The sequence below is a fragment of the Sturnira hondurensis genome, unplaced genomic scaffold (genome assembly GCF_014824575.4).
Source record: "Sturnira hondurensis isolate 20B ecotype Veracruz unplaced genomic scaffold, ASM1482457v3 Scaffold0000780, whole genome shotgun sequence".
Taxonomy (NCBI): domain Eukaryota; kingdom Metazoa; phylum Chordata; class Mammalia; order Chiroptera; family Phyllostomidae; genus Sturnira; species Sturnira hondurensis.
In genome coordinates, this window is record NW_028073411.1 from 18,090,944 (window position 1) to 18,114,350 (window position 23,407).

General features: G+C 58.0%; 1 protein-coding gene across 3 annotated transcripts; it reads right to left on the bottom strand.

Moving 5' to 3' along the window:
• Positions 1 to 260: 260 nt before the first annotated feature.
• Positions 261 to 23,126, bottom strand: RNF4 (ring finger protein 4). 3 transcript variants are annotated; one of them, XM_037046893.1, is made up of 8 exons: positions 22,966 to 23,126; positions 12,268 to 12,428; positions 11,123 to 11,237; positions 8,825 to 8,904; positions 3,749 to 3,758; positions 3,242 to 3,401; positions 2,705 to 2,753; positions 261 to 2,302 (listed from the first exon to the last, which is right to left on the bottom strand). In XM_037046893.1, exons 2-8 carry the CDS (start codon positions 12,274 to 12,276, stop codon positions 2,153 to 2,155), a joined length of 573 nt encoding a protein of 190 aa, XP_036902788.1. In that variant the 5' UTR covers positions 12,277 to 12,428; positions 22,966 to 23,126; the 3' UTR covers positions 261 to 2,152. The 3 variants fall into 3 exon arrangements, with proteins under 3 accessions (XP_036902788.1, XP_036902790.1, XP_036902793.1); XM_037046895.1 differs by lacking the exon at positions 22,966 to 23,126 and adding an exon at positions 22,004 to 22,155; XM_037046898.1 differs by lacking the exon at positions 22,966 to 23,126 and adding an exon at positions 17,766 to 17,776.
• Positions 23,127 to 23,407: the final 281 nt, after the last annotated feature.

A 23,407-nucleotide genomic window follows, 5' to 3' on the forward strand; every position in this document is an offset into this window, starting at 1 on the left:
GGCCAATCAAGCGGCAAGCCCCAACCCTGCTTCCTGGGCTGAAGCGCCTGCTCAATGAGGGAGTCCAAGGGTTGGGCTGCGGCTCTGTCCCGATCGCTCAGGAACGATCGCTCAGGAACGGCCCGCTGGCCCTGGGTGGGCAGCCGGTCAAGCGGCTGCCCCGCACACGCACGTGCGGCCAACAGCAATCACACCCCTTTGACCCTTGAGCAAAAGGGGAGAGAAATGAGCCCAAGCAGCAACTGAGTGCACAAAAAAACTGTTTCAAATTACTGGTTTTATTTCCATCTGTACCACTAGCAGAGGATCCAAAACAGACCGACATCGCGGATAAAGTTTAAACGTAACAAAGAGTCGTAGTATGTACACTGGGGTGGGGGTGGGGGTGGGGGGTTCTTACCAACTTTTCCTATTTTGCAGTTTCTGGAGAGTAGAAACCACGTATCTTTCCCCCAATTTAATGTACTATGAAGAAATACAACTTCCATGATCAACCATCTGTCCTTAAACATAAAACGAGAGATTTTGGCCGCGTGGTCATGCTGGCTCCTGAAGTCTGGGTGCTGTCAGAACGTGACAAGAGTGTTCCCACGAAGCCCAGGAGGAAGGTGGTCAGTTGGAGGGCGGCAGAGTGCCCGGCGGGACACGCAGGCCGGCCCTCCCTACTCCTTGCACTCCCACTGACTTGGAGGTGAGCCAAACAGCTCAACAGTCGTAATGAAGAATGAACTTTTCACAGAAGAGGGACATTCCTTCAGCCCCGTTTAAAGTGAACTGTGCCCGCCCTGCTCCGTCAGAGGGAGGCCAAAGGCCGTCAATGCTGCGACGCTGGGGCCCCCACTGTGAAGGTGCTGAGCGCCAAGGCTGCCACGTGGCTTGAGGCCTGAGGAGGGGTGCGGAGGTGGAGGCAGGCTGGCACCACAGGCCCCCCGCCATCGCCCCCCAAACCGTGGCCGATAGGGGCAGCGCAGCCACCCAGAGGAGCCGAGGCTCCCACATGCCTGTGGAGGTGAGCAGACGGGGCTGGCTGGGCCCCTGGGGAGGGGAGGCCGCTGAGCGCTGTCAACCAAAACCTACGGAGCAGTCACAAGCCCAAGGGGGTCAAAGCCCAATTGGCCAGAGGAGCAAATTCTGGAATGAACGTTGGGGGTGAGAAGGCCCAGGAAGGCCCAGCCAGGCATATGGGCCAGGCCCTCTGACACCAGGGGCAGCTGCAGCCGGGGTGACAGCGCGGACGTGGGCTGATAAGGCCACAAACACTGCCACCGTCTCCCAGTGTCCGTGCTCGAGGAGACGCTGGGCAGCGGGAGCTGAGGACCAGAGGGCACGTGGCACACAGAGGACAGATTTTATCAGAGAGGAGAGTCCGCCGGACCACAGGCCAGGCCTGTTTACCTTGCAGGGCCGGTGCCAGGCGGAGGACTCCGGGCCCGGCCAGTTCCTGAGAGCAGGCGGTGACAGGGCAGGGTGGGGCAGGCACTGGGCCCCAGGCACCGCCGTCCAAGGGACCCTGACAGCACTGCCCCTCCCCCCCCGGGCTGTGGGTGGACGGCATTATTGCACATTTCTTCCTTAGGGTCAGGGGTGGCCCTGCAGGGGCTCTCTGTATGCAGAAGTCCCTGCGCGTCACTGCTAAGGTGTCGGCAGAGTCACAGTCAATGACTCTTGGGAAGAAAAGTCCCGAGGTTGGTGCTTCCGGGACTGTGTCTGGCTTGGTCACTGTGTCGGGCAGATGCCTGGGACGAGGTAGCGTGCCCGTGAGAGCTGTGTGGACCTGCTCCGGCTCCAACTGGGGCCAGCTCCTTGAAGACACTGCCAGGAGGGAGCTGGGCAAACTGTCAGGACAGGGGAGACGTCTTGGCGAATGCGCAGGTTCCAGAAAAAGGCTCGAACCCTGGTCTCACCTCCCAGGTGCCCAGGGACCAGGCGCCCAAGGAGCAGAGAGACGCAGACCAAGCTCCCCGGCATCAAGCTGGGGGTAACGAGAGGCTCTCGGAGGGCCGGAGACGAAAAAGCAGTCTATGTGGCAGACACTGGTTGTGAGACAGTCGTTGTGAGCTCAGGAGATTGGAGGCAAATACCCTACGGAAGGCCACAGGGCGGTCCTGCCGGCTGTCACTGTCTGTCCCTCCTCCTGGCGGTCCCCCATACCTCATATGTAAATGGGGTGGTAGCGTTTGTGGTTCATCTTCTTCCTGCAGGTCGGGCAAGTGTTGGCGTTCTTGAGGGAGTCTCGGAGGCACTGGCTGCAGAAGACGTGGCCGCACTCCGTGGAAACAATGACACGTCCGTTCTGCACAATCTAGGGAACAGCAAAAGCAATAGCCCTCACGTGTGCCCATCCCTGGGCCGCAGCTGCCCCGGAGTCCCACTGGCGCCAGCCCTGTGGTGGCAAGTGATGGTCTGCAGGACCAAGGGTTCCCGGTCCCCTGAACCAGCAGGCCTAGAGAAGTCACGGTGCTGTGGGGCTCTGGCCACGAAGAACATGGGGAGGTTCTGCTGGGCCAGGACAGGGAACACGGGCGCCAGAGGGAAGGCCACAGGGCCTCGAAGCTAGTGCGCTCTCCCTCCCCACAGAAGCAGGGCAAGCCACGCACCAGCGGGGGCGAGACTGGACAAGCAGCGTCAGGCCCCACCTAACGAGAGGGCCCTCGCTCATCTGTCCGCCCCACAGAGCAGGAAGGCCGCCGCCAGGCCTGCTTACCTCTGAGTACCCGTCCATGCAGATGGGGCAGCTGATGGTGCCGGAGGGCCTAGAACACAGTGTTCCTGTCAGTGCACAGCACACACAGACTCCCGTTTGCGCCCTCGAGGGGCCACTGTGTGTGTGGCCAGTCCCCTTCAAGAGCATCCCGAGCCTGCCTTGGCCCAGGTTCTCGGGGACTCACAGGAAAGCCTGCTACCCCATGGGGATCAGCGGGGTTGCGAGGACAGGGGGACAACAGAAGGTGCAGACACCTAAGCTGCCGTGTCTGGCCCATCCCAGGGTTACCTAGCACCCCCTGGTCACAGCACCGACAGCTGCAGGGCAGAGACCTCAACAATCCCTCCTAGGGCCCAGGCTCACAGCACTGGCGAAAGGCCCAGCGAATCTAACTCCCTGCCCCAACCCCCAGGAAACAGAGGAGGGAGGGGACCCCACACCAAGGACCAAGGAAGTCCCTGGTGGCCAGAGGCTTCCCAGAGAGGGAGCATGCCCCCAGCGAGAACGGTGGCAACAGGGTGGTGGGCACGAAGATACCTGAGTCCCGGAGACGTCTCTTCCCTGGTGTTTCTGGGAGTGTGCGTAGTCACATACACGTCTCTGTCCCTGGAGAGCTCCTCATCGTCACTGCTCACCACACAACTGTCAGTGTGGTCCTGGCGCGGCCGCCTGGCAGTCCTCCGCGGCCGCCTCCTTTCTGAGACGTGAGTCTGAGCTCAGGACAGGGGTCTCCTCGGCCCACCACCCACACCACCATCTTTTCTGCCGTGGATAGGCCAATCCCAGACTGCAGAGAGACTGGCTGCCATGCCCAGCCACCCCGTCCCCAGGAGGTCCTGCCCAGCCCCAAAGAGGCTCCCCTCGCCTTGCCAGGAGAAGTCCATCCCTGAGGAGAGCAGATGCCAGGACTGCATTCCTCCACAGGCACAGGACCAGCGGCTGGCCTGACCACCCATCATCACGGGAACTCTCCCACCTAGCCTTCTCACAACCTACCGCATGCCAGCTGTCCATCCAAACCCATGAAAGAGGGAGACCACTCACCGTCAACGATCTTTTAAAAAGGAGAAGACAAGACAGAATCAGTCTGATGTAAAACGTGCTGCATCCTTTGGACACAGAAATGACAAAGCACTTATTTCACATGCAACACCCCCTGGGAGCCAAGGGGCTGCTGCCACATGACCAGGGATGCCCATGCACCCTCGGGAGCCGCCAGCGTCCTCTGCTGAGGACAGAGTCCCCACGGCCCCCTACCCACTGCGCTGCTGTGACGACGAAGGGAGACAAGGCCCAGACCCCAGGGCACCAGGCACACGGAGCCCAGGACCAGCTCCACAGTTGCCAACGGCAAGAACCTGACTGCCCGTGGCCACCACCAAGGACGGGGCACCGAGAGGGCGGAGGGGTGCCATGCTCAGACGGTAGTGAGAACAGCCAGCACAGAGAAGGTGTGCAGGGCTGGCTGAGAGCGGCCTGCAGCACTGAGGTGGGTACAGTTCTGCACCCCGGAAGCTCACAGAACTTCCACCCAAACCTATTCTGCTACACTGGTTTCCAACCAGGTCACAGCTCTCTCAAATTTGCAGCCTTGTGTCTTTGGGACCCACTGTAGACATGTTCTCAGCATGTTGTGGGCCTGGTCCCTTGGGAAAGCCAACTGCCCTCTCCTCAGCTGACCTGGGCCAGCAGCCCCCACACTGGGTCAAGGCCAAGACAACGGGGGTTACTCCCCCACCTTTTCACATGAAGTGCCTGCTGCCACAGATAACACCCAATTCTGCTTCGGAACAACTAGAGTGGACTTGGTGTAACCCTGACGGGCACAATTGGCTGTCCCAGGAAGCGGCAGCATGAAGCCCCACATGTGGGGCTACTGAAGGCGCTTGTTCCTAGGAGGCTGCTGAGTGTGACAATGAAACTGTCACAAGGTTGGGGGACAGCCAACCTTGCCATCAGGGTCATGTTTACTAGGAGACAAGCATGGGTGGCAAGAGGCACTGTCCGTGTGAGGCCTGGGAGACAGGCTGACGGGGCAGGGGCAGGGGCAGGGCCAGGTGGGAGCACAGAGAAGGGGGGTGCACCACCAGCTCCTGCAGCGTGCAGGGACTGGTCCCCACAGACCTGGCACACGCTAGTGCTCCACACGCAGTGACTGGAGGGCCCCCCTCACTGGGGATGACGGGCTATCCCCACCTTTAACAGGACAGCACAAAGAAGAGAGCAGAAAAGAATGGTGCCTAGGCCCGGCCATGCCACCCCCTCCCTATGGCCACTGGCAGTGCTGTGACCACAGGGCTCAGGGACGCCCGGCTCTGGGCTGTGGCCCCGCAGGCAGCATGGTGCTCAGCTGGCAGGAGGGTCGGGCCTGCAGGCAGGAGCGTAGCGGTGAGCAGGGGCGGCACAAACCTGCAGCCTCCCCGCTCGTGCCTGGGAGGGTATGAAGACACCAATGCCAAAACAGACGACAGCCGCTCGGCAGCCCCTGACTGGGCTGCAAAGTCAGAAGGGTATCGAGCTGGCCTGGAGCCCCTCTCTCTTGGCCCGGGACCCAACCCAGGCCAAGCGGTCAGTCAGACGCAGGGGGCGCCCGGTGTTGCAGCTGCCCCAGCACAACGACTCTAGGCCAGTCCGCTCAGGGCTCTGAAGCACAGGGGAGCCTCACGGCGTGGGCCGGCGCTGACAGGTACAGCAGCAGCGGCTGCACGGTGAGAGGACGAGCCCTTGTCCTACAGACAGACGCCTGGCTTTCCAGGGGCCCCTGGGGATGCAGCAGGCCCTGCAGCAACCAGCAGGACAGAGCTGAGCAGCAGGAGCCACTGGAGACACTGGCACCTGCTGACCCCCGACATTTCCAAGGGTACTTCCCAAATCAGATTGCAGAGGGCTGCTTGCTTGAAGTGACCCCGCAGTCACACAGCCTGCAATGACAGACACTGCAGAACAGCTTGTGGCCGCCTCCCAGGCCCCACCAGCAGAGCAGTGGGGCCTGTCAGGACACGCCCGTCCGAGCCCATACCTGCTGCCTCCCTGACCCTCTCCGGCTGCGACTACACTGCCTCTGAAGGGCGTTTCGCTGTCACAGTCACTGGGTGCTCCCCTCACCCTGCCTGTCACTGCTCCTAGACAGAGACAGGCGGGGCTCTGTCCCCGCCTGTGGGCGCTGTGGTCAGGCAGACCTCTTCATCGGTCACATAAATGAGCAGGCAGGCGGGGCATGGACACAGCGGGAGCTACCCTCACTGGAACGCCCCGCGGAAACAGATGAGGGTCCAGGAACACCAGACTGACTGCCAACCAACAACATTTTGGAATTCACTGAGGGAAAATAGCGCAAGCAAATCCCATGTCCGATATCTTCCCTGTCAACAGCCCGGTTTCCTAAGAGGAACCAGTCCCTTCCCACTCTGCACCAGGCCAGCTGGTGCAGACGCGGGCACACGGCAGGTGCCCGGGACACAGGCCAGAAAGGAGACCCACGAGACAGTTCCAAGCAATGGCAGCCTAGTACTTCTTGCAATCTTCCCACCGAAAACAACAAACTCGACGTTTTAAAATAAAAAGGCATCCAAAAAATGGTACTGGTTTAAAAATAAACGAACACAAAATCTTCTGGAGAACAGAGAAAAGGGGGAGCCCACCCCACTTTATAAAGACACCACAACCCCATAAGGATGTGCACAGAAGGAAAACCACAGACCAACTGTCTTAATCGTGAAGGTGGAGGCAAAATGACAGCATGAAACAGGAGTAAGTGAACCTGGCGACACAGAAAGAGGACGGTGAGACAGCAACGCTGAGCTGACGGGACCCCAGGCCGACAAGTGAAAGGGAGGAAGTCATCACCAGACGGGAGGCTCCCACGTCACCCAGATGGACCCGAGTCACATGGGAGACAGAGGGGAACATCCCAGGATGAAAGAAGAAACCAACACCCCGCAGCTGAGGTATTACAACATTAACAGTGAGACTGTGCACAGCTTCTCTCGGATTTGGAATGAGCCGAGGAGGTCACCGTTTTCACTCAGATAAAAAGCAAACGTTAAAAGGCCATTTTTCAACAGCAACCTAAACTGGCACGGACCTGGGAACAAATCTACGGAGACTCGCAAAACCACCCCAAGGAGCATCGACTTCCCTGCGAGCACTCGAGGCCCCAGCTGCACACAAAGGCCAGCTCCTGTGGGTTACAGACCCGAGGGAGGAAGGCGAAGCAGTCAACTCGGAGAGCATAGGCACGTGTTTCTCCTAAGTATGAGATTCCCCCCAACAATCAGTATGCGACTCCACTGAAACTGAAAACCTCTCTGTATTCGCCAGAAAAAGAAAAGGCAAGCCTCTGAGCACAACACATAACAGGCGGCAGGCTCGCACTTAGAACTCACCAACAAATTTCTAAAGAACAGGACAATGAAAAAACCAAATGGAAAAATATGTAGGAAAAAGCCTCACTGTTAAAAAGACAAAGCGGATGCTTTGTTGCAGTTTAACTTTCTCGGCTATTTTTTCAAAGTTCTACATACAATATGTACAAAAAAGCCCCCAGCAATTCCAAAGGCACTTCACCAAAGAGCAAGGGCCCCAGCCACACACACGAGGTTCAGTCCCCACCTCGGTCGGCAGGTGGACTTCAACCGCCACGGGCTCGGCCTCGGCCCCACCAGCCAGGCTGGAAGTCAAGGGTCGCGGCAGTGAGATCCTCCCGCAGTGACGCGAACCCACGCTGGTGCAGCCTCTTTGGAAAGCAGGACTGATCCCCGCAACGAGCAAAGGCAAACACACCCTGGGACCCAACAGTGACAGTCTTTTGGGGGCCTGCAGTGCCTGCAAGGGAAGTCAGCCTGGAGCATTTTCCCTTCTGCTGGTCACTACGTGGCAATCCTCAGGGATTACACAGTCCAAGCCACGTTCTGGAAGCTACCCTGGCTCTGGAGTGCAGGGGTTGGGCTTGAAGACAGTTAGTCACCAGGACGTCGTGACGGGGGTTCATGCCCAACAGGGCCAGCCACTGTCCGCCTGCGGGCAGGGAGTGGGGCCGGGCAGCAGAGCCTGTTCTCTCTTTCACCCAGCATTCCGGGCCTTGGAGAAAGGAAGAACCTGGTGCCATCTGAAGTGTTAGCCAGGAGGCTGCAGGTTTCAGCCAAGGTGCCAAATTTCATGACCTTTCCAGGACCCCTGGGCACCACAGGAACTAGCAGCCATGCTGTGTGACATATGGGCCACAGAACACTGACCAGGCCCGGACAGGTACCACTGCCAGCCACGCCCACTCCAACTCATGTAAGTCCCAGCCCATCTCCAGGCAACTGCCACCCCTCTGTAGGGGCCAGCGACCTGAGCCCCTGTCCCAGCTGCGGGGGCAACCCAACAGCTGAAGGAAAGGCCACTGCTTCTCCTTTATGATAGGGGTGGGGACAGGACAAAACAGATATGGACACACGACAGGAGGGCCAGGTGTTTTCAAGCCTGGTCAGGTCTAACCCTGTACGCCTCCACCAAGCGGGACCTGGAAGGCGCTAGAGAGCTGCCGGGAGAGCAAGGCCGTCCGAGGACGCAGGTCCATGGGCCAGCAGACCCCCAGTTGCGGAAGAGACCAGCCCAGGCCTCCTCTCAAGCCTAAGTCCCTGCCGAAGTGCAGACCTGGCGCCACAGGAAGGGGGCACCTGCAGCCTCCCGGACAGCTTCTCCAGGCACCAGTGCTGCGGAGCCAGCACCCTGTTCTCCTACTTGGAGGCGCACGCTGGATTCTGGGTACCACCCAAGGGCCAGGCACTCGAGGCCAGCACCCATTAGCCCCAGCACCCGACCGACCCAGATGGCAGGGGTTGCACAGCTGGCACAGGGTATACAGTCAGGCACTGAAGAGAGAAGGGCCCCCCCGAGTCTGCCCCCAGGGTTTCTGTGCCTGCTGAGAAAAGGTCAAGGGCACACGTGCAGCAAACCCACCGCAGGGGACTTCCCTGAACCATCTTCTGTCATGGGCTTGTCACTGAGTGCAAACCTCCACCGTGAACACGGCCTTCAGGGCTCGGTGCTGGCCAGGGATCCCATCAAGAAGAGCTGATCACCCCCTGCTCAGGGGACCACCTGAGCCCCCTCTCCCCCCCGCTCAGGGCTTACCACAACAGAGTCACTGTGTGTCAGGTCAACGACCACGGGCTCCAACGACTCACAGGTGAGGTCCACTATCTCATCTCCAGCTTCAAAACAAAGCATTCCAGCAGATGTCAGGGGACAGAAAGCATGCTGACTGCACCAGTAAGGCGACGAGAGCCAGACTCCCGGCCCGACCCCTGGGGGCAGAGTGCAGAAAGCACAAGGACCAACCCCTTTCTGAAGGACAGGCATGGACACCCTTCCAAATGCTACTGAGTGGCAGCCCATGGTTTGACGGGCACACCGCTGGGGAAGGGGGTGCCTGTGCACACGCACACCCCCATCCCCGTGGCCTTGCACTGCCACATGGCTAGGCCTCCATGTCTGCACCTGCTCCCTCACAAGGAGAGGCAGGGACAGACGGGGAAGGCAGCAGGCACGCTCGGCTGGGGGCCCTTCTCCTTGGGATGGGCCTGGCCTGCAACCAGCCGTGAGCCCTCGGGTCCACCGCAGCATCCATGTGAGCACAGGACCAGGTGGGGAGGAGCGTGTGCCCAACAGCTCCTGGCACTTAGGACCCATGTGAAGGGCGGACACAATTCCAGTCCCATGTGCCAACAGGAAACTCACACCCACGTTCTTCTGTCATTGTCAACATCAGAAAATTAAATAGAATGTTCAGAAATAGTACTGCTTAATATCTCAGGGAAGTGACTTGTAATATGTTTAGCATATTCAGGAAGTTTTATTTTCATGTATTAGAAGTCACAGGAATAGTGCCCTGGCTGGTGTAGCTCAATGAATTGAGCACGGGCCTGCAAACCCCATGATCACGGTTCATTCCCAGTCAGGGCACATGCCTGGGCTGCAGGCCAGTTCCCAGCAGGGGACTCACAAGAGGCAACCATACATTGATATTTCTCTCCTTTCTCCTTCCCTTCCCCTCTAAAGATAAAAAAATAAAACTTAAAAAAAAAAAAGTCATCACAGGAATAAAAACCACACTGTACAAGAAATGTCTGATATGATTTACACAAAATGGTCTGGTTTTGTTCAGAAGCACAGTCCACATGCTGATGGCCCATCATTTCCAGAACCCTCCCCTTCCTGGTTTTTGGCTCTTACACAATCGAGACTCTCACAGGCCACCAGTGACTGCAGCCCTGTGCCTTCCCCAGGCTTGAGCTCCAGGCCCTCAGAGACATGTGGGGAGCAGCCCCTACCCTGGCCTCTCCTGGAAAGGGCAGGATGCACAGGCCCAGCGTCAGCTCTGGGGTGGGTAGGCCAGGGTCCCAGCCTCTGCACTTTCTGGGACTCACGGTTTGGGGTGAGAAGAGACCAGAGACAATACTGAGAACCTCACTCTCTGAAGGCCCCACAAAATGTATCTCAGACAAGTTGCTTCTTGTTAAAGTCAGCTTGCAAGCAACATGGCTACAAAAATAATTTTAATATATGCAGAGTAAAGAGACTCCACTCAGGCCACCTGCCACTTCCCAGAACATCCAGTTGGGGAAAAGTCTCCTGGCCTCTGCCTACACCAAACCCCCTCCAGCACAGGCAGCTCTGGCCACACATTCGCCTTCTTGGGCAATTTTCTGTCTTAATGGAAAAGAGAAGAAAGCTGAGCTCTTTGCAAGGCCACACAAACTGTAGATATGCTTTCAAATGGCAAAGTGGGCCCGGGGCAGTCTCCCCCACCCCAAAGGCTGAACACTCTGCCAGCGAGCAGCTGGCTCGGACCCGTGGAAGTCCTAAAGCAACAAAGGGGCAGCTCTGCTCCAGGGTGTCGTGAGTGGTGACACAGGCGAGACTGAGCCTGCGGGGTTGTGGGAAGGCACTGATCAGAGAGTTTACAAGGCCGCTGTGTAGAGGGCTCGGTAAGGCCAAGGACCAGGCAGGCACCTCCTGGAGGGCTTGTGAGCCCCAGGGAGAAATCAGGACTTCGTCCTGAGGGCACTGGGCAGACAGTGGGGGGCAAGCAGGGCGGAGACTGGGTCAGCTCAGAAAATAAGGAGAACCACTCCCACCATGGTGTTGAGAATGGGGGGGAAGGAACAGGGCTGGAGGCAGGGTGACAGGGTAGGAAGAAAAAGAAGAAAACAGTGACACCGAGCCAGACAGGCACTGCTCGCCCTGTGCAGCCTGTGCCACTGCTGTGACCCACTGTGGCCTCCTGCCAGCTCTGCAGCAGGTGTGACCACGTCTGGGTCTGGACAGGAGGCCGAGGCTGAGAGGCAGCAATGGCAGGTGCCCAGCAGCTCCAGCGGTGCAGCCACAGCCACCCACATCTCACCATCGCCGCGTCCCCAGCCACCTTACCGCTTTCCACGAGCTCTATGGGCTCCGTTTCTGGAGCCGTCTCCAGGGTGGAGGCTGCTTCCCGAGCTCGCTTCTGGGCTGGCCTGGAACTCGAGGCCCCTCCTCGGCGCTTCCTCTGAGGGCACCGGAACCAACAAAGGACACCTGCGTTAGTCCTGAATGACCGGACTCGGCGGGCTGCGAGCAGGGTGGCCCTGAAAAAGGGCCTGCGCACCGGAATGGAGGAGCAGGGAGCAGGCCTAGGGCAGGTCCTCCCAACACAGGAGGCTCCAGACACTGCAGGTTTAGAGATGAACCACCCAGAACACACAGCAAATACAAATTCTTGAAAGTAAAACTCATTCGTCAACCCATCTGGCAAAAACACAAGACACGCAGCTCTATGGAGGCCCCTGGCCCAGGTCAGGATCTGGTGGGAACCCCTTGTAACCACAGGGACAGACCTCCTTCCTGGAGTGTGTGTGTGGCCTCACTCTGTTTTTAGCCCAAAGACCTTCAGTTTCCCCAGTTTCTACCAACCATGGAAAGCAGGTCTTCCTTGGGGAAATCTGGCCTCTGACCTCCTAGGATACATCAACTGGGATTCAGCCCTAAGAGCACACCCCCCCCACCCAACTCGAGGAATCAGAGTTTTCTCAGCCTGTCCCCAGGGCCACCAGAGAGCCCCGCCATGGGGCGTAGACAGGAAGGACCTTCAGGCAACCTTTCCTGGAGCCCATGGGGTTGAGTGATGTCTGGGCTGCACCAGAGCAAAGCCGCCTCTGCAGTCCGAGAAATCTCATGGCCACTGTCACAGTGACACGCCAGGCCTGGTCTCTGAGGGCTGCAGACCTCTCGCTGAGGATCCTTACCACTGCGCTCACACTGGACGAGAACTACACAGGGCACAGACGGCAGAACACACGAAACACCTGAGCCCTAGCGTCCAAGCAACCGGCAACCGCTCTGGGGCACGGACTTCCCAAGCCTCCGACGCCACCCGTAGCGCCCCCGCCCCCCACCCGGACACTGGGCCAGCCAGCGTACACACCGCTCTAACTCCCAAGAGGTCCCGAACTGGGGTGCTTAGAAGCACCTTCACATGCCATGCAGAGCAAGGCAGTCGCTTAGCCTTGAAAATAAACTCCTGAGCTGACAAAGCTCACCGTACTCATGATGCTCTTGGGCTGCAATCTACAGAAAAGGAAGCGACCTGAACAAGGTTTGCAGGGTCGTTGAACGTTCAACTGCTCACGGCCGCTGCCTGCTCATCCTCTGGCCAGCATAGGCATCTGGGGCCACGCAGACTTCTCCGTACCATCAAGTTCTGAAACACAAAGACATCAAGTTGATGAACATGTCACCTGCACCTTCAACCATGTTCTGTTCTCCTGGTCACCAGCAGGGGGCACCATGCAACGTGTCCTTAACCTCACGTTCCCCTTGGGAAGCAAGAACTCTTGTAGAATGCAGGGCCACGGATCTCAAAGCCCCTGGCTCTGCCCCCATGCTGGCTGTTGGAACCACGACAGCTGCTGGGAAAAGACAAGAGAATCAAACTGCCACGTGTGACCATGCCCACTCCTCGCCATGGGAAGGGACACAGCTTCCCTGGCTGGAGCAGAGCCACAGGAGGCCCCTGGCTCTGCCCATGACGGCACTGTCCTCCTCTGACAAAAGGACTAAAGCAGAGACAAGGGCCACCCACTGATCCACCCTGTGTGCGCAGCTGAGTGGGAAGAACCAGGAGTGTGGCTGGTGTAGCCGCAGGAGCTTCTGGGAAGGGCAGAGAAAGGTGCCTCGGCCGCTGCAGAGGGAGGGGCCTGGGTTTCACTGGGAAGGGCAGCTAACCACGGCCCACTTAGTGTCAGGGAGGCAGGGGACAGGGCACAAACGAGGAGGCAGCTCTGTGCTGGCCCAGGCACAGGCGCCAATGGTCTGGACCAGGACTCTGGTTCTCAAACTCGGGCTGGCCCCAGGCTCCCCTGGAAGAGCTTCCGATTTGGCAGGCCTGGGGTGGGCTTGTGACTGTGGGTGTATGATACACTCCAGGCAATGCTGACGGTGCTGCCTCAGAGGCCACCGCCCCAGCAGACCGCACAACTCGGGCACCCAGACCATACTGCCCCCCACCTTTCTGAAGCACACAGCTGAGCACAGCAGCCTTCGCCAGGCCCCATCAAGTCCTCACTCCTAAGCACGGACGGTGGAAATGAGTGGGCCTTGTTGTCTGGCATCTCCGAACTCTCCCCGTGACCTTGGGCACCGACCCTCCCTGTGCCCTGCTTCCTCCTGGCTGCAGGACTGGCTGACGACAGGGCGGGCATAGTCGAGGCTACGGACTGGCACCTCGGCCAGCACCACCCACCGCACAGCCCTGCCTGGTGGGCTACAAGCCCCCCACCTTGCTCCCTTACCTGCATGGCCCCTGCCCTGAGAACCCAGCAGTGAGTAAACCCAGCCACCAGCTCCAGCATGCCGAGTGACGGATGTGTGCCATGTGTGACAAGAGCGCAGGGCCAGGAGAGGCTGGAGAAGGTCTGTTCCATAGAGCAGGGCGTCAGACTCTTTCCCTCCGGAGCCCCGTCGGCCTCGCAGCTGCCTTCAGAGGGCCACGTGCACGCCCTGCTGCCCCCACGCTTCCAGCACTTCCACAGCCTCCCGCACCAGAGGCGCCAAGGCCAGCCACCCACCAATTCAATCCCAATCTGTTTTTCTTTGGGGGATGGCAAAGGCCAGTGGCCAGCAGGCATAGGAAGCCGAAAGGCTGGCCTCAGGGGCATTCCCAGCAGACCAGCGTGGGACATGGAAGGCACATGTGTGGCAGGGGCTGGGTTGCAGGAAAGGTCGACCTCACCGATCAAAAAGGCTCTGGGGTCCTGCCAGGTGCACAGACCACACCTCGGAGGCCACTGTCACTGTGTGAAAGGCACATACTTCCCAACCCTGTCGCTTGCCACCCTCCTCTCACCAGGGAGGAGGCAGGTTCTGTGTGGCCACCGTTCCCCACACAGGGAGCTGAGGATGACCTCCAGGAGAAAGAGACTTGCCAGAGCCCACAGCTAGTGTACGTCACAGCCTGGGTTCAGAACAGGGCGCCTGTACCAGAACCAGAGGTCTCCGCACGTCAGGACTGGGCTGGGGAGGGAGTGCAGGGGCAGGCGCTGAGGGCAGGCAGGTCCGCAGGCGGCTGAAAGGCTCCAGAGACAGCGGGATGGAAGCAGACATCGCAGAACACACGCAGTTTGGGGAGTCACGTGGAAAAAGAGGAGCGTGCGAAGAGAATGGAAAGGCGGAAACGAGCCTGAACCACCCGTGGACACAGCAAGACAAAAGCAAGCATCTCAAGAAGGAAGAAAGTAGGTGGGGCGGGGCTGGTGTGGCCCAGTGGACGGAGTGCCGGCCTGCAGACTGAACGTTCACTGGTTTGGTTCCTGGTCAGGGCACATGCCTGGGCTGTGGGCCAGGCCATGTGTGAGAGGCAACTGATTCATGTGTCTCTCCCTCTGTCTCCACCCCCCTCTAAAAATAAACAAATTAAATTGAAAAAAAAAACACACAAGGGGGAACAAAGGCCAGGATGAGGCCATCGAGCAGCCTCAGGAAGCTGGTCACTGGTAACCAAGCAGCAGAAGCCCTGTACTGAGGGCCAAGCAGGGCTGCCTGGAGAAGTGACCTGGAAAATGAGGCCCAAAGCGAGGAGCTTCTTCAAGAAATAAAGCAGGTGGGTGGGGCACACAGAGGGCAGAAGATGCCCCAGACGCTGACTGCCCTGTGTGGCGGGTGAGAGAACCCAGGGTGGGCTCAGCTCCTACCCCACACGATCCTGGGGACAGTCAAGGGCCTTAGACAGAGAGGCCTCCTTCAGACACGCACTCAGAGAGGCTGTGTTGCCTGTATGCTCCAGGGGCCAATGGCAGACGCAGACTGTGCGGCCTGGAGGTGGTGGCAGAGTCTGGAAGGAACAAGGGTGCCCAGCTGGACGGCAGGCGGTGTGGGGGAGGCTGGTGCTTGCTGCACTTGCTCAGGTTTCACAGCCACCCCACCACCCACTGCTGTTAGAGGGGTCCCCGCAGAGCGCAACATGCACACCCGTGTGTTGCACACGGTGTGGACATGGCTGCGAGTGTGTGTTCCAGACCTCATGGGTGGAAGCGCCCCAGGCAGGAGGAAACCAGCCAGGTGAGACGAGGCAGATTCTGTCCCAGCATCTCTCAGCACTGCTGTCCAGTGGCCTCACCCAGGGGCACACGGAGCCCTCAGACCACACCAGGGCAGCTGAGACAGCTACCACCACCGTCACCACCCAAGGACTCACTCCCCACAAGAGTCCCCACGGGGAAGCAACGCTGACTCGCAGGCGTTCCCAGTGTGCTCTCCCGCAGGGAAGTGGTGTGCGGACCCGCAGGCCCTCGTGCAGGCCTGGTCGCCGCCCGACTAATGGGGTGCTGCCTCGCTGACATCCCCCCTTTCTAACCACAGACTTAGAATCATCCCCAGGCTATTGTAAGTACGCCCATAAACGGAACTTCAGAATCAGGGTTACAGAACACATATCAAAAGCAAGAATCTTTTAAGGAATGTTTTGTGCGGTGCTTGAATGCCTTTGGCGACGGACCAGCCCCCAGCACAACCTGCAGTAACTTTCATTCTGAACTTTCTTGAACAGAACTTTACGTCACCATCACATCAACAACTAGGCCTTCGTACTTAAGAAACACAGGAGCCTCTGGTATGTTATCCGAAGAAGGTGCGTGGCAAACAGCCGCACCACGCAGTGGGCGGTCTGAACCCGGGAGCCTGCCACAAATACCGGACCTCCACACCTCCGCTTTGCCATCTCCAATGTGGAACACATCCCTCACCCTGCAGCTGTTCCCTGGGGCACGGATGTGGAATGCAGGTGTCCAGGGTGGTCCCGAGCACCCGCAGATAGCCTCCAGCTGACTAAGTCAATGCCCCCACACAGGCACCTGCTGTGGGCCAGGCACTGCCCCAGAAACAGAGTGGGGGCCTAGCAGACACTCCCCAAGCGTGAACTGTAAGTGGAAAGACGGTGAGTCAGTTAAGTAACAACTGTGTGCTGTGCCCAAGGGACGGGCGACCAAGCACAGCACACCTCCAACCTCAGGGAGAACTGGAACGCACGCCCCCAGCCCTCCTCCCAGGCGTTCATTCCAAAAGCATGCTCGGCAGCCTTGCCCACTGCCCTCTCCTCGGGTGCTGAAAGGGTCTGGCAAAAGCAGAAGGCAGCAAACCGTGCTCAGAGAGACAGTAACAGGCCTTTCGCAGACTCACCTTGTGACCCCAAGGAAGCTACCAGCACAGTCCCAGAGGCCTGATGGGAGCACCAGAGGCAAAGGCCTCACCGCTGCTCAGTGGCACAGGACGGCCAGGGACTGCCTCCTGCCCCCACTGGAGACAGAGAGCAGCTGCCCCTAAACGAGGTGGCTCTCCTTCTGCCTGAGGCTCAGGCCTTGAGCCACAAGTGCCTAGAATAAAAATGAATGCCAGATCTCTGAAAACCTATGAGTAAAATCAGTATCAATAAAAATATTCTTCGGCCTTAAAACGGAATTTCGACACACACTGCAACACGGATGAACCTCTTAGACATTATCTTTAGTGAAACCAAACACAAAAGGACAACATTGCGTAATTCCTCTCACCTACCGAGAACCATCCAATCCAGAGACAGAAAGCCGGAGGGCGACTGCCAGGGGCTGGGGGCGGGGTTGTGTTGGGGGAGAGGGGAGGGGAGGGGAGGGCAGGGGCGGGGCTGGGAAGGGTATAAAGGCCGTGCAGGTGATAGGCGGTGAGTGCACCTCCCACCACTACACATCAGAAGTGGTCCAAACGGTCTCTGTGATGCGCTATTTTACCACAACCACAAAACTAAAAATAAACTTCACCTAACATTCCTTTTCTAGACATTTAAAACAGACAGGTTCTATCGAATATTCAAAAATGCTCTGCAGTGGGCACAGCCTCAGCCGACCTGGCTCCCCCACCCTCAAAGCAGCTGTTCTCACACATGTCTCTGCAGCCACACACTCGTGCTCACGAAGAACTCCTCCCACGGCGAGCTGACCCGTTTGTGGGCGACGCCTGCAGCCCGGGGAGGCACCTCAGCGCCTGACAGCCTCGGAGCATCTGCTGCTATGGGGGAGGGTCGTCACAACTGGGCATCGCAGTCAGACACCACACCCAGCCCATTCTGGCTGGGTGGGAGCCAGCTACCTGGCCCCCCGACTGCTGCTTGGGGAGGGGGGACAGCGGTTCTCTGGGTCACCAGAGGCCCAGCCAGCTGGGTGGCTTTTCCACCTCTCTGACCCCCACCCAATTTTTAGTTTTCTCTCAGCCATGATGGCCTGGGAACTAGGGGGCTGGTGACACAAATATGGCAATTTCTGAGGGCCGGAAGCACAGGTGATGAAATGGAACCCCAAAGGCCCTCTCCCAGAGGCTGAAACGATGCCAAAGACCAAGGGGGCAAAGCAAGGTCAGGTTCGGAGGCCACCAGCAGCCCCCACCCCTCCCCATGGTCAAGACCACAGCAGCCATGAAACTCGGGCAGGCACCTGCCTGTGTGGACATGCGCAGCGTCCCGCCTGCTGGAGGGAAGCCAGCTGGGCGGCTGAACTGCTTCGACAGAGTTGTGAACCTGGGACGGGTCAGGGTGGGGTGAGGTGCAGGCCGTCTAGAACCACTACAAATAGCCGAGGCACAAGCCTGGGGCAGGGAAGGGAGAACCCCTCATTAGCATGGGGGAACTGGTCTTTCCCTTCCATTCCCAGGCAGATGCACCACAGGCTGGCCAGTGAACAGGTGCCAGCTATGGAAGGGCCACCAAACCCCACAGTCTACGGGCACTAATCAGGGCAGTGGGACCCCCCACAGCTGGTGGGCAGCAGCAGAGGCCCGAATCCAGATGCTCCTCAGCAGTCTTCAGCTCCCACCAAGCAAACTCTGAGCCAGGGGCGCCCTCACAACCAGAAAAGGCAGACTGGAGCACTAGAAAGACCTTTGAGTGGGCCCAAGGAAGCTAAAGGTGTCACAGGGTAGCTATTAAAAAAACCCACCAGGCCACCCCCGAGCCCCCAAGAATACCGAAAATGTCCCCAAATGATCACACCCATGGCTTCAGACCATACAGCCACCTCCCTCCCTCTCCTTTCTGGCCTAATCTGCAGTTACAGACATGTATGTTGTAGAAAACACCAACCAGTACAAAAAACCCACAAGGTTTTTTCTCTTATGGGAGAAAACAAAATCACAGTCCCAACACTCAACAACTTTGCCAACAACACACACAGGTCAAATAGCTAAGAAAGGCACGACACCACAATAACCAGGGCGCTTTCCCAGTGGCACAAGTGGGTGAGCGAGTCCTGGGGAAGCGGGCGAAGCATGATCCCAGGTGGGCGTGGGCATGGCCCAGAGCACACAACCAATCTAGGTGGCTGTTGCTAGGAGGTGTGGACAGTCCGAGGAGCACGTGGTTTGGCTCAGCTGAATTCAGTTTTGTGTCCACCTAGTATTGGGTTGGCCAAAAAGTCCGTTTAGTTTTTGCCATAAAATAAAAGACACGCTCTTCACTTTCAGCAATAATTTTACTGATTTGGATATTTTGCATATGTTGGCGATCTCCCACTATTGGCTTCTAATGGAGAGAGGCCAAGGGTGCTGCTGCTGAACACCTTCCAATGCACGGAGAACCCCACAGAAAAGGACTGTTTGACCAAAATGTCAACAGCACCAAGAAACGTCACAAACCACTTCTGACACATTCAATCCATCACAGAACCTTCTCCATACCCTGAACAAATCTTTTTTTGCATTTGTTTTTGCCTTTCTTTTTTAAAAAGATTTTATTCAGTTAGTTTTAGAGAGAGAGGAGAGAAACATAAATGTGTGGTTGTCTCTCACACATCCCTAAGTGGGTATCTGGCCCACAACCAGGCATGTGCCCTGAGTGGGAATCAAACCAGTGACCCTTTGGTTCCCAGGCCAGTGCTCAATCCACTGAGCCACACCAGCCACAGCAGTTTTTAACCTTTCTTGAAATAATAAACCATAATACACCAAAAATGTTGGGTATTTTCTTCCATCTGCAATATTAAAATGGCTGCACAAAAATTCACCTATTTTAATAATTTTTTAAATACACGCTATGACAATTGTCACAATACAATCTAAAAAAAATCATTTTGAAAGAAGTTAGCCTGGCTGGTGTAGCTCAGTGGATTGAGCGCAGGCCTGAGAACCAAAGGATCGCGGTTCAATTCCCGGTGAGGGCACATGCCTGGGTTGCAGGCCAGTTCCCAGTGGGGGTCTCACGAAAGGCAACCATACATTAATATTTCTCTTCCTCTTTCCTTCCCTTCCTCTCTAAAGATAAATAAATAAAACCCTTAAAAAAAAGAAAAAGAGCGAAGTTAAAGACAACTGAGTGCGCTACTACAGCCATCATATGGGAAAAAAGCAAAGGAAGGTTTTGGCCGTCTCATACAGCAGACTCAGTCTGCACTCCAACCGCTCCCTGACACACAGTCCCTGCAGCCATGGACCTCACCCCAACGAGCACGGGAAGCAGCACTGACTGCTGGGCTCTAGGCATCCCGATGGCCTTCCTGACGCAGCACCACTGCCAGCTGCCAGGTCCCCCACCCGCCCCACGCTGGGGAGCTCCTGCTCACCGTCCGAGGCGGGCCTCATAGCGCTGCTGGTACTGACTCAACCGCTTCTCCTGCTTCACTCGGCATGACAGACTCGGCTGGAAGTCAAACAGTTTTCCCAGCATCCCCTACTCTTAGCACAGCCCTCGGCACAGCCAAGTCAGCAAAATGATTTTTTCCATTGAGAGCAAATTACCAAGCTCATCAGAAGAGAGGGCTCAGAGTTTTGGGGGTCGGGGAGAGGATGAGTGGGGGAAACGGAGCCTTAAACTCCAAGTGAAAACAGTCACCACCCAGGACAGAAAGGGAGGCTCAGACAGGTGGCCATAGTGGGGTGGGAGTAGAGAACTTCTCCACAAGGCGGTTAAGCACCAAAAAAGGTGCTGGGAGAGTTTTACCCCGGCAGCAGAACTGCAGGAGGGGGCTGAAACGAGAGGCGAGGTGCCCAGGACCGGCATCCTGGCCGGGCGGGGACGCCTCAGGAGCAGCAGCTTCAGGAGCACTGTGCAGTGGCTGAAAATTGGGTTCCTGAGAATTTCTGTAATCAGACCTCTCCTGGACAGATCTCACTTCAAAAGGAACAGAAAAAAAAGCACCCCCCCCCCCATTTTCAACAGTCCTCACTGCCTAAAGCTCCTGGAAGCACTGGCCGGGAAAATGCAGGTGCCCAGGCCTAGCGAAGGGAAGACAGACGCCAGAGTCGAAGGCCCAGAAGTTGGCGGGCCTGCTTCTTAACTGAGTGAGCGCAGCAACCGCCGGAGCCCCCGGCAGGCTGGTCTGTGACAGAGGAGCAAGGGAGATGCTACTCACCAGCGATGCGACAGATCACACACAGACCCAGACAACTGCCTCCCATTCCTCCAAGAACTGTGGTTACAATTCCAGAACAGGAACGTGTGATCTATTAATAATGGCCTTTAGCATTAACTTTGTGCACGTCAGATAATCTATACGTCCAGCTGATGTATTTGTTGTCTGGAGGTATCCACGTGGGTACACCATGAGACCACGTGGTTTAGAAAGAGTATTCCCGGAGAGCCAATGGTCACAATTTCTCTTTTGCACAACAGGCTACAGTGACCCTCATTTGCACGCCTTCCCAGGTCTCCCCTAAGCTGCGTGACGTGGTGTCCCATGAAGTGCCAATTCCAGTCACACCTGGAAACACCACCGGCAAAGGAAGTCCAGGCCCAGGAACGCAGCCTCCACGCCAACCCCTTGTCACTTCACACCGGGACTCTACCTGAGCACTGGGGCTCTGGGCCTCCCTCCTCAGAGAGGAGGCCCCCAGTGCCTCGCTCCAAACTCTCCGAGTCCTGCCAGGGAACTGCTGGTAAGAAAGGACCAGTCAGAAGAGCACAGGAGTGTACGGAAGTCCCACCTCAGTGTGCCAGCCCTGCTGTGTCCTCCAGTAGCCGCCGCATCCTCCAAAGGTTCCGAAGTTGGGGACCAGGAAAGATGCAGCCAGTCGTCTCAGAGAGACAGTGGAGAGACATGCAGGGCACACCAGGCCACTCTCACCCAGCACGCAGACCAGCCACCCTGTGCACAGACTCGCAGAGCAGCACCTCCAATCCCCTCCAGGGTCCCAGGCAGAGGCCCCTGGGCTTGGGCTTCGATAACAGTCCTTCAGGGAAGAGCTACCTGGCCCAGCTACTCTTTCCTCACCCAGCCTGCCCTGAGGCCACTGGCCTCAGTCCCTTCCCTGCAGCTCAGCGACTGCTCTGCAAGACACACTTAACCCTGTCACTTTCCTGCTTAGAGGTCAGTTTAGTGACTTCCCATCTAGTCTTAAAATAAACTGTGAACTCCTCCATGGAAAAGCACACCAAAGACCTGTGACCAGGTTCCCACTGACCCCTCCAGGCCCACAGCTTGATAATCTGTATTTCTGCCTCCCATTCCCTCCGCCCTCACTGCTCTGCCCCCCGGGGGCCTGTGCCAGGCTTATTCTGTCCACTACTGCACCCTGAGCGGAAAGCCTGGCACACAGAAGGCCTCAAACATGTACTGATTGGAACATCAAAGAATGTAATTCTTAAACAGAGCAAAAAAAATGTGAATCAGAGTTGGAAGCTCAAATGCAGGCAATACAAACAGCCTGCAACACAATTTTCTCCTTGAATGTTCCCATTTCACCTCAAATTCAAACCTAAAGCCCAAACCAATATGCCCCCCGCCCCCATAACAAACAAGAAAGAAAGAAAGAAAAGTCCTTCGTTACCAGAGGCCCCCCAACTCCTCGTCACTGAACTCGAAGGCCTGGTCCTGCAGTCTATCAGCTGGCCGAGTGACCTTGGGCGGCCCGAGCTGGCCGCAGGGATGCAGGCTGCGACCCTGAGCCTGACTCCGGGGGCTGGATGGGCGCAGAGGCAGAACAAAGGTGTGACTGGGAACGCCAGCGGACACGTTCAAGGATAGCACAACATCCACCCCACCCGCCAAAACGGCCACCGTGGGCTCCAGCCGTTCCAGCCCAGAGCTCTCCCCTTCCCTCGACGGGTCGAAGTGGAAGGCGGCCTTCCCCGCAGTTTCGGGTCTCAAGCCTCGGCGTTAAGACGCTGATTAACCTTCAGGAACCGGTCCACAGCGCCCAGGGGGCGGGCCTGCGCTGCAGCAATCACTGCCCGCCAACAACCGGAAGCTGGGGATTTACTAAACTCAGGCCCTAGCCCGGCGCCCCCCGTGCGGGCCCCCGCCCCCTTCAAGCCCGCAGGAGGCGCGGGGGATCAGCCTGCGCACACAAAGGGGGCGGCGTCAACAAGGAACAAAAACCTTGCCCAAGGCTCTCGCGAACGGCCCGAAGCCCCTCTCCCTGGGCCGCCCCGCCCGACTCTCCGAGTGACCTTGCGGGCATCCCTTCCCCTCTCGGCCTCAGTTTCCCCACTCTAGCTACTGCGCGCAGCCGTCCGCTGCCCGCCCGCGCAGCCGAGATGAACGGTGGGGCCGCCCCACTTTTGTTGCCCGCACCGAACTGGGCTTGTGCAGCCGCGCGGACAGCGGGCGGATACGCCGGCTCCGCGGTCCCGGGGAAGGCCCGGCCTGGCGTCAGGGCCCAAGCGGGGTCGACCGCGGCAAGGCAGCTCCCGGGCCGCAGCGCCCAGGCCTCTGCAGGCCGCGAACCCACCCAAACCCGGTATCTGCCGCCCTTGCCTGCTGCTCCCTCCCTGAGAAGCCTGGCTTTACTTGGGGCTGGTTCGGTCTCGCAAGCGCCGCAGCAGACGCGTCCGAATCAGGAAGCACCTTCGGAAGCTGCTGAGGAGAAGCACTCCAACAAGACGCCGCCGCCTCAACTGCAACCCACTTCCGCTCCGGAGGCCTCAGCTCCGCCTATCCGGCCTTTCTATTGGCTGCCTCCGCCTCTACTCCCGCGTTTTACTGAGTCGAGAGGGTATATATTTAATTCTATTGGATAAGACAACCGTCTATTACCACTTTGAACCGCGGCTTTTTCCGGCCTACCTACTCTCGCGAGACTTACCTCTAATCTCTTCGCGAGATCCGCGTCCGGCGCCCCTCGCTCGTCCGCAAGGCCTCTCGGGAATTGCGGTCCGGAGAAAAACAAGGCTGTCGGCGGTCCCGGAGCTGGATGTCCGCGCAGGCGAGCCCTTTCGTGGCGATGAGTCCC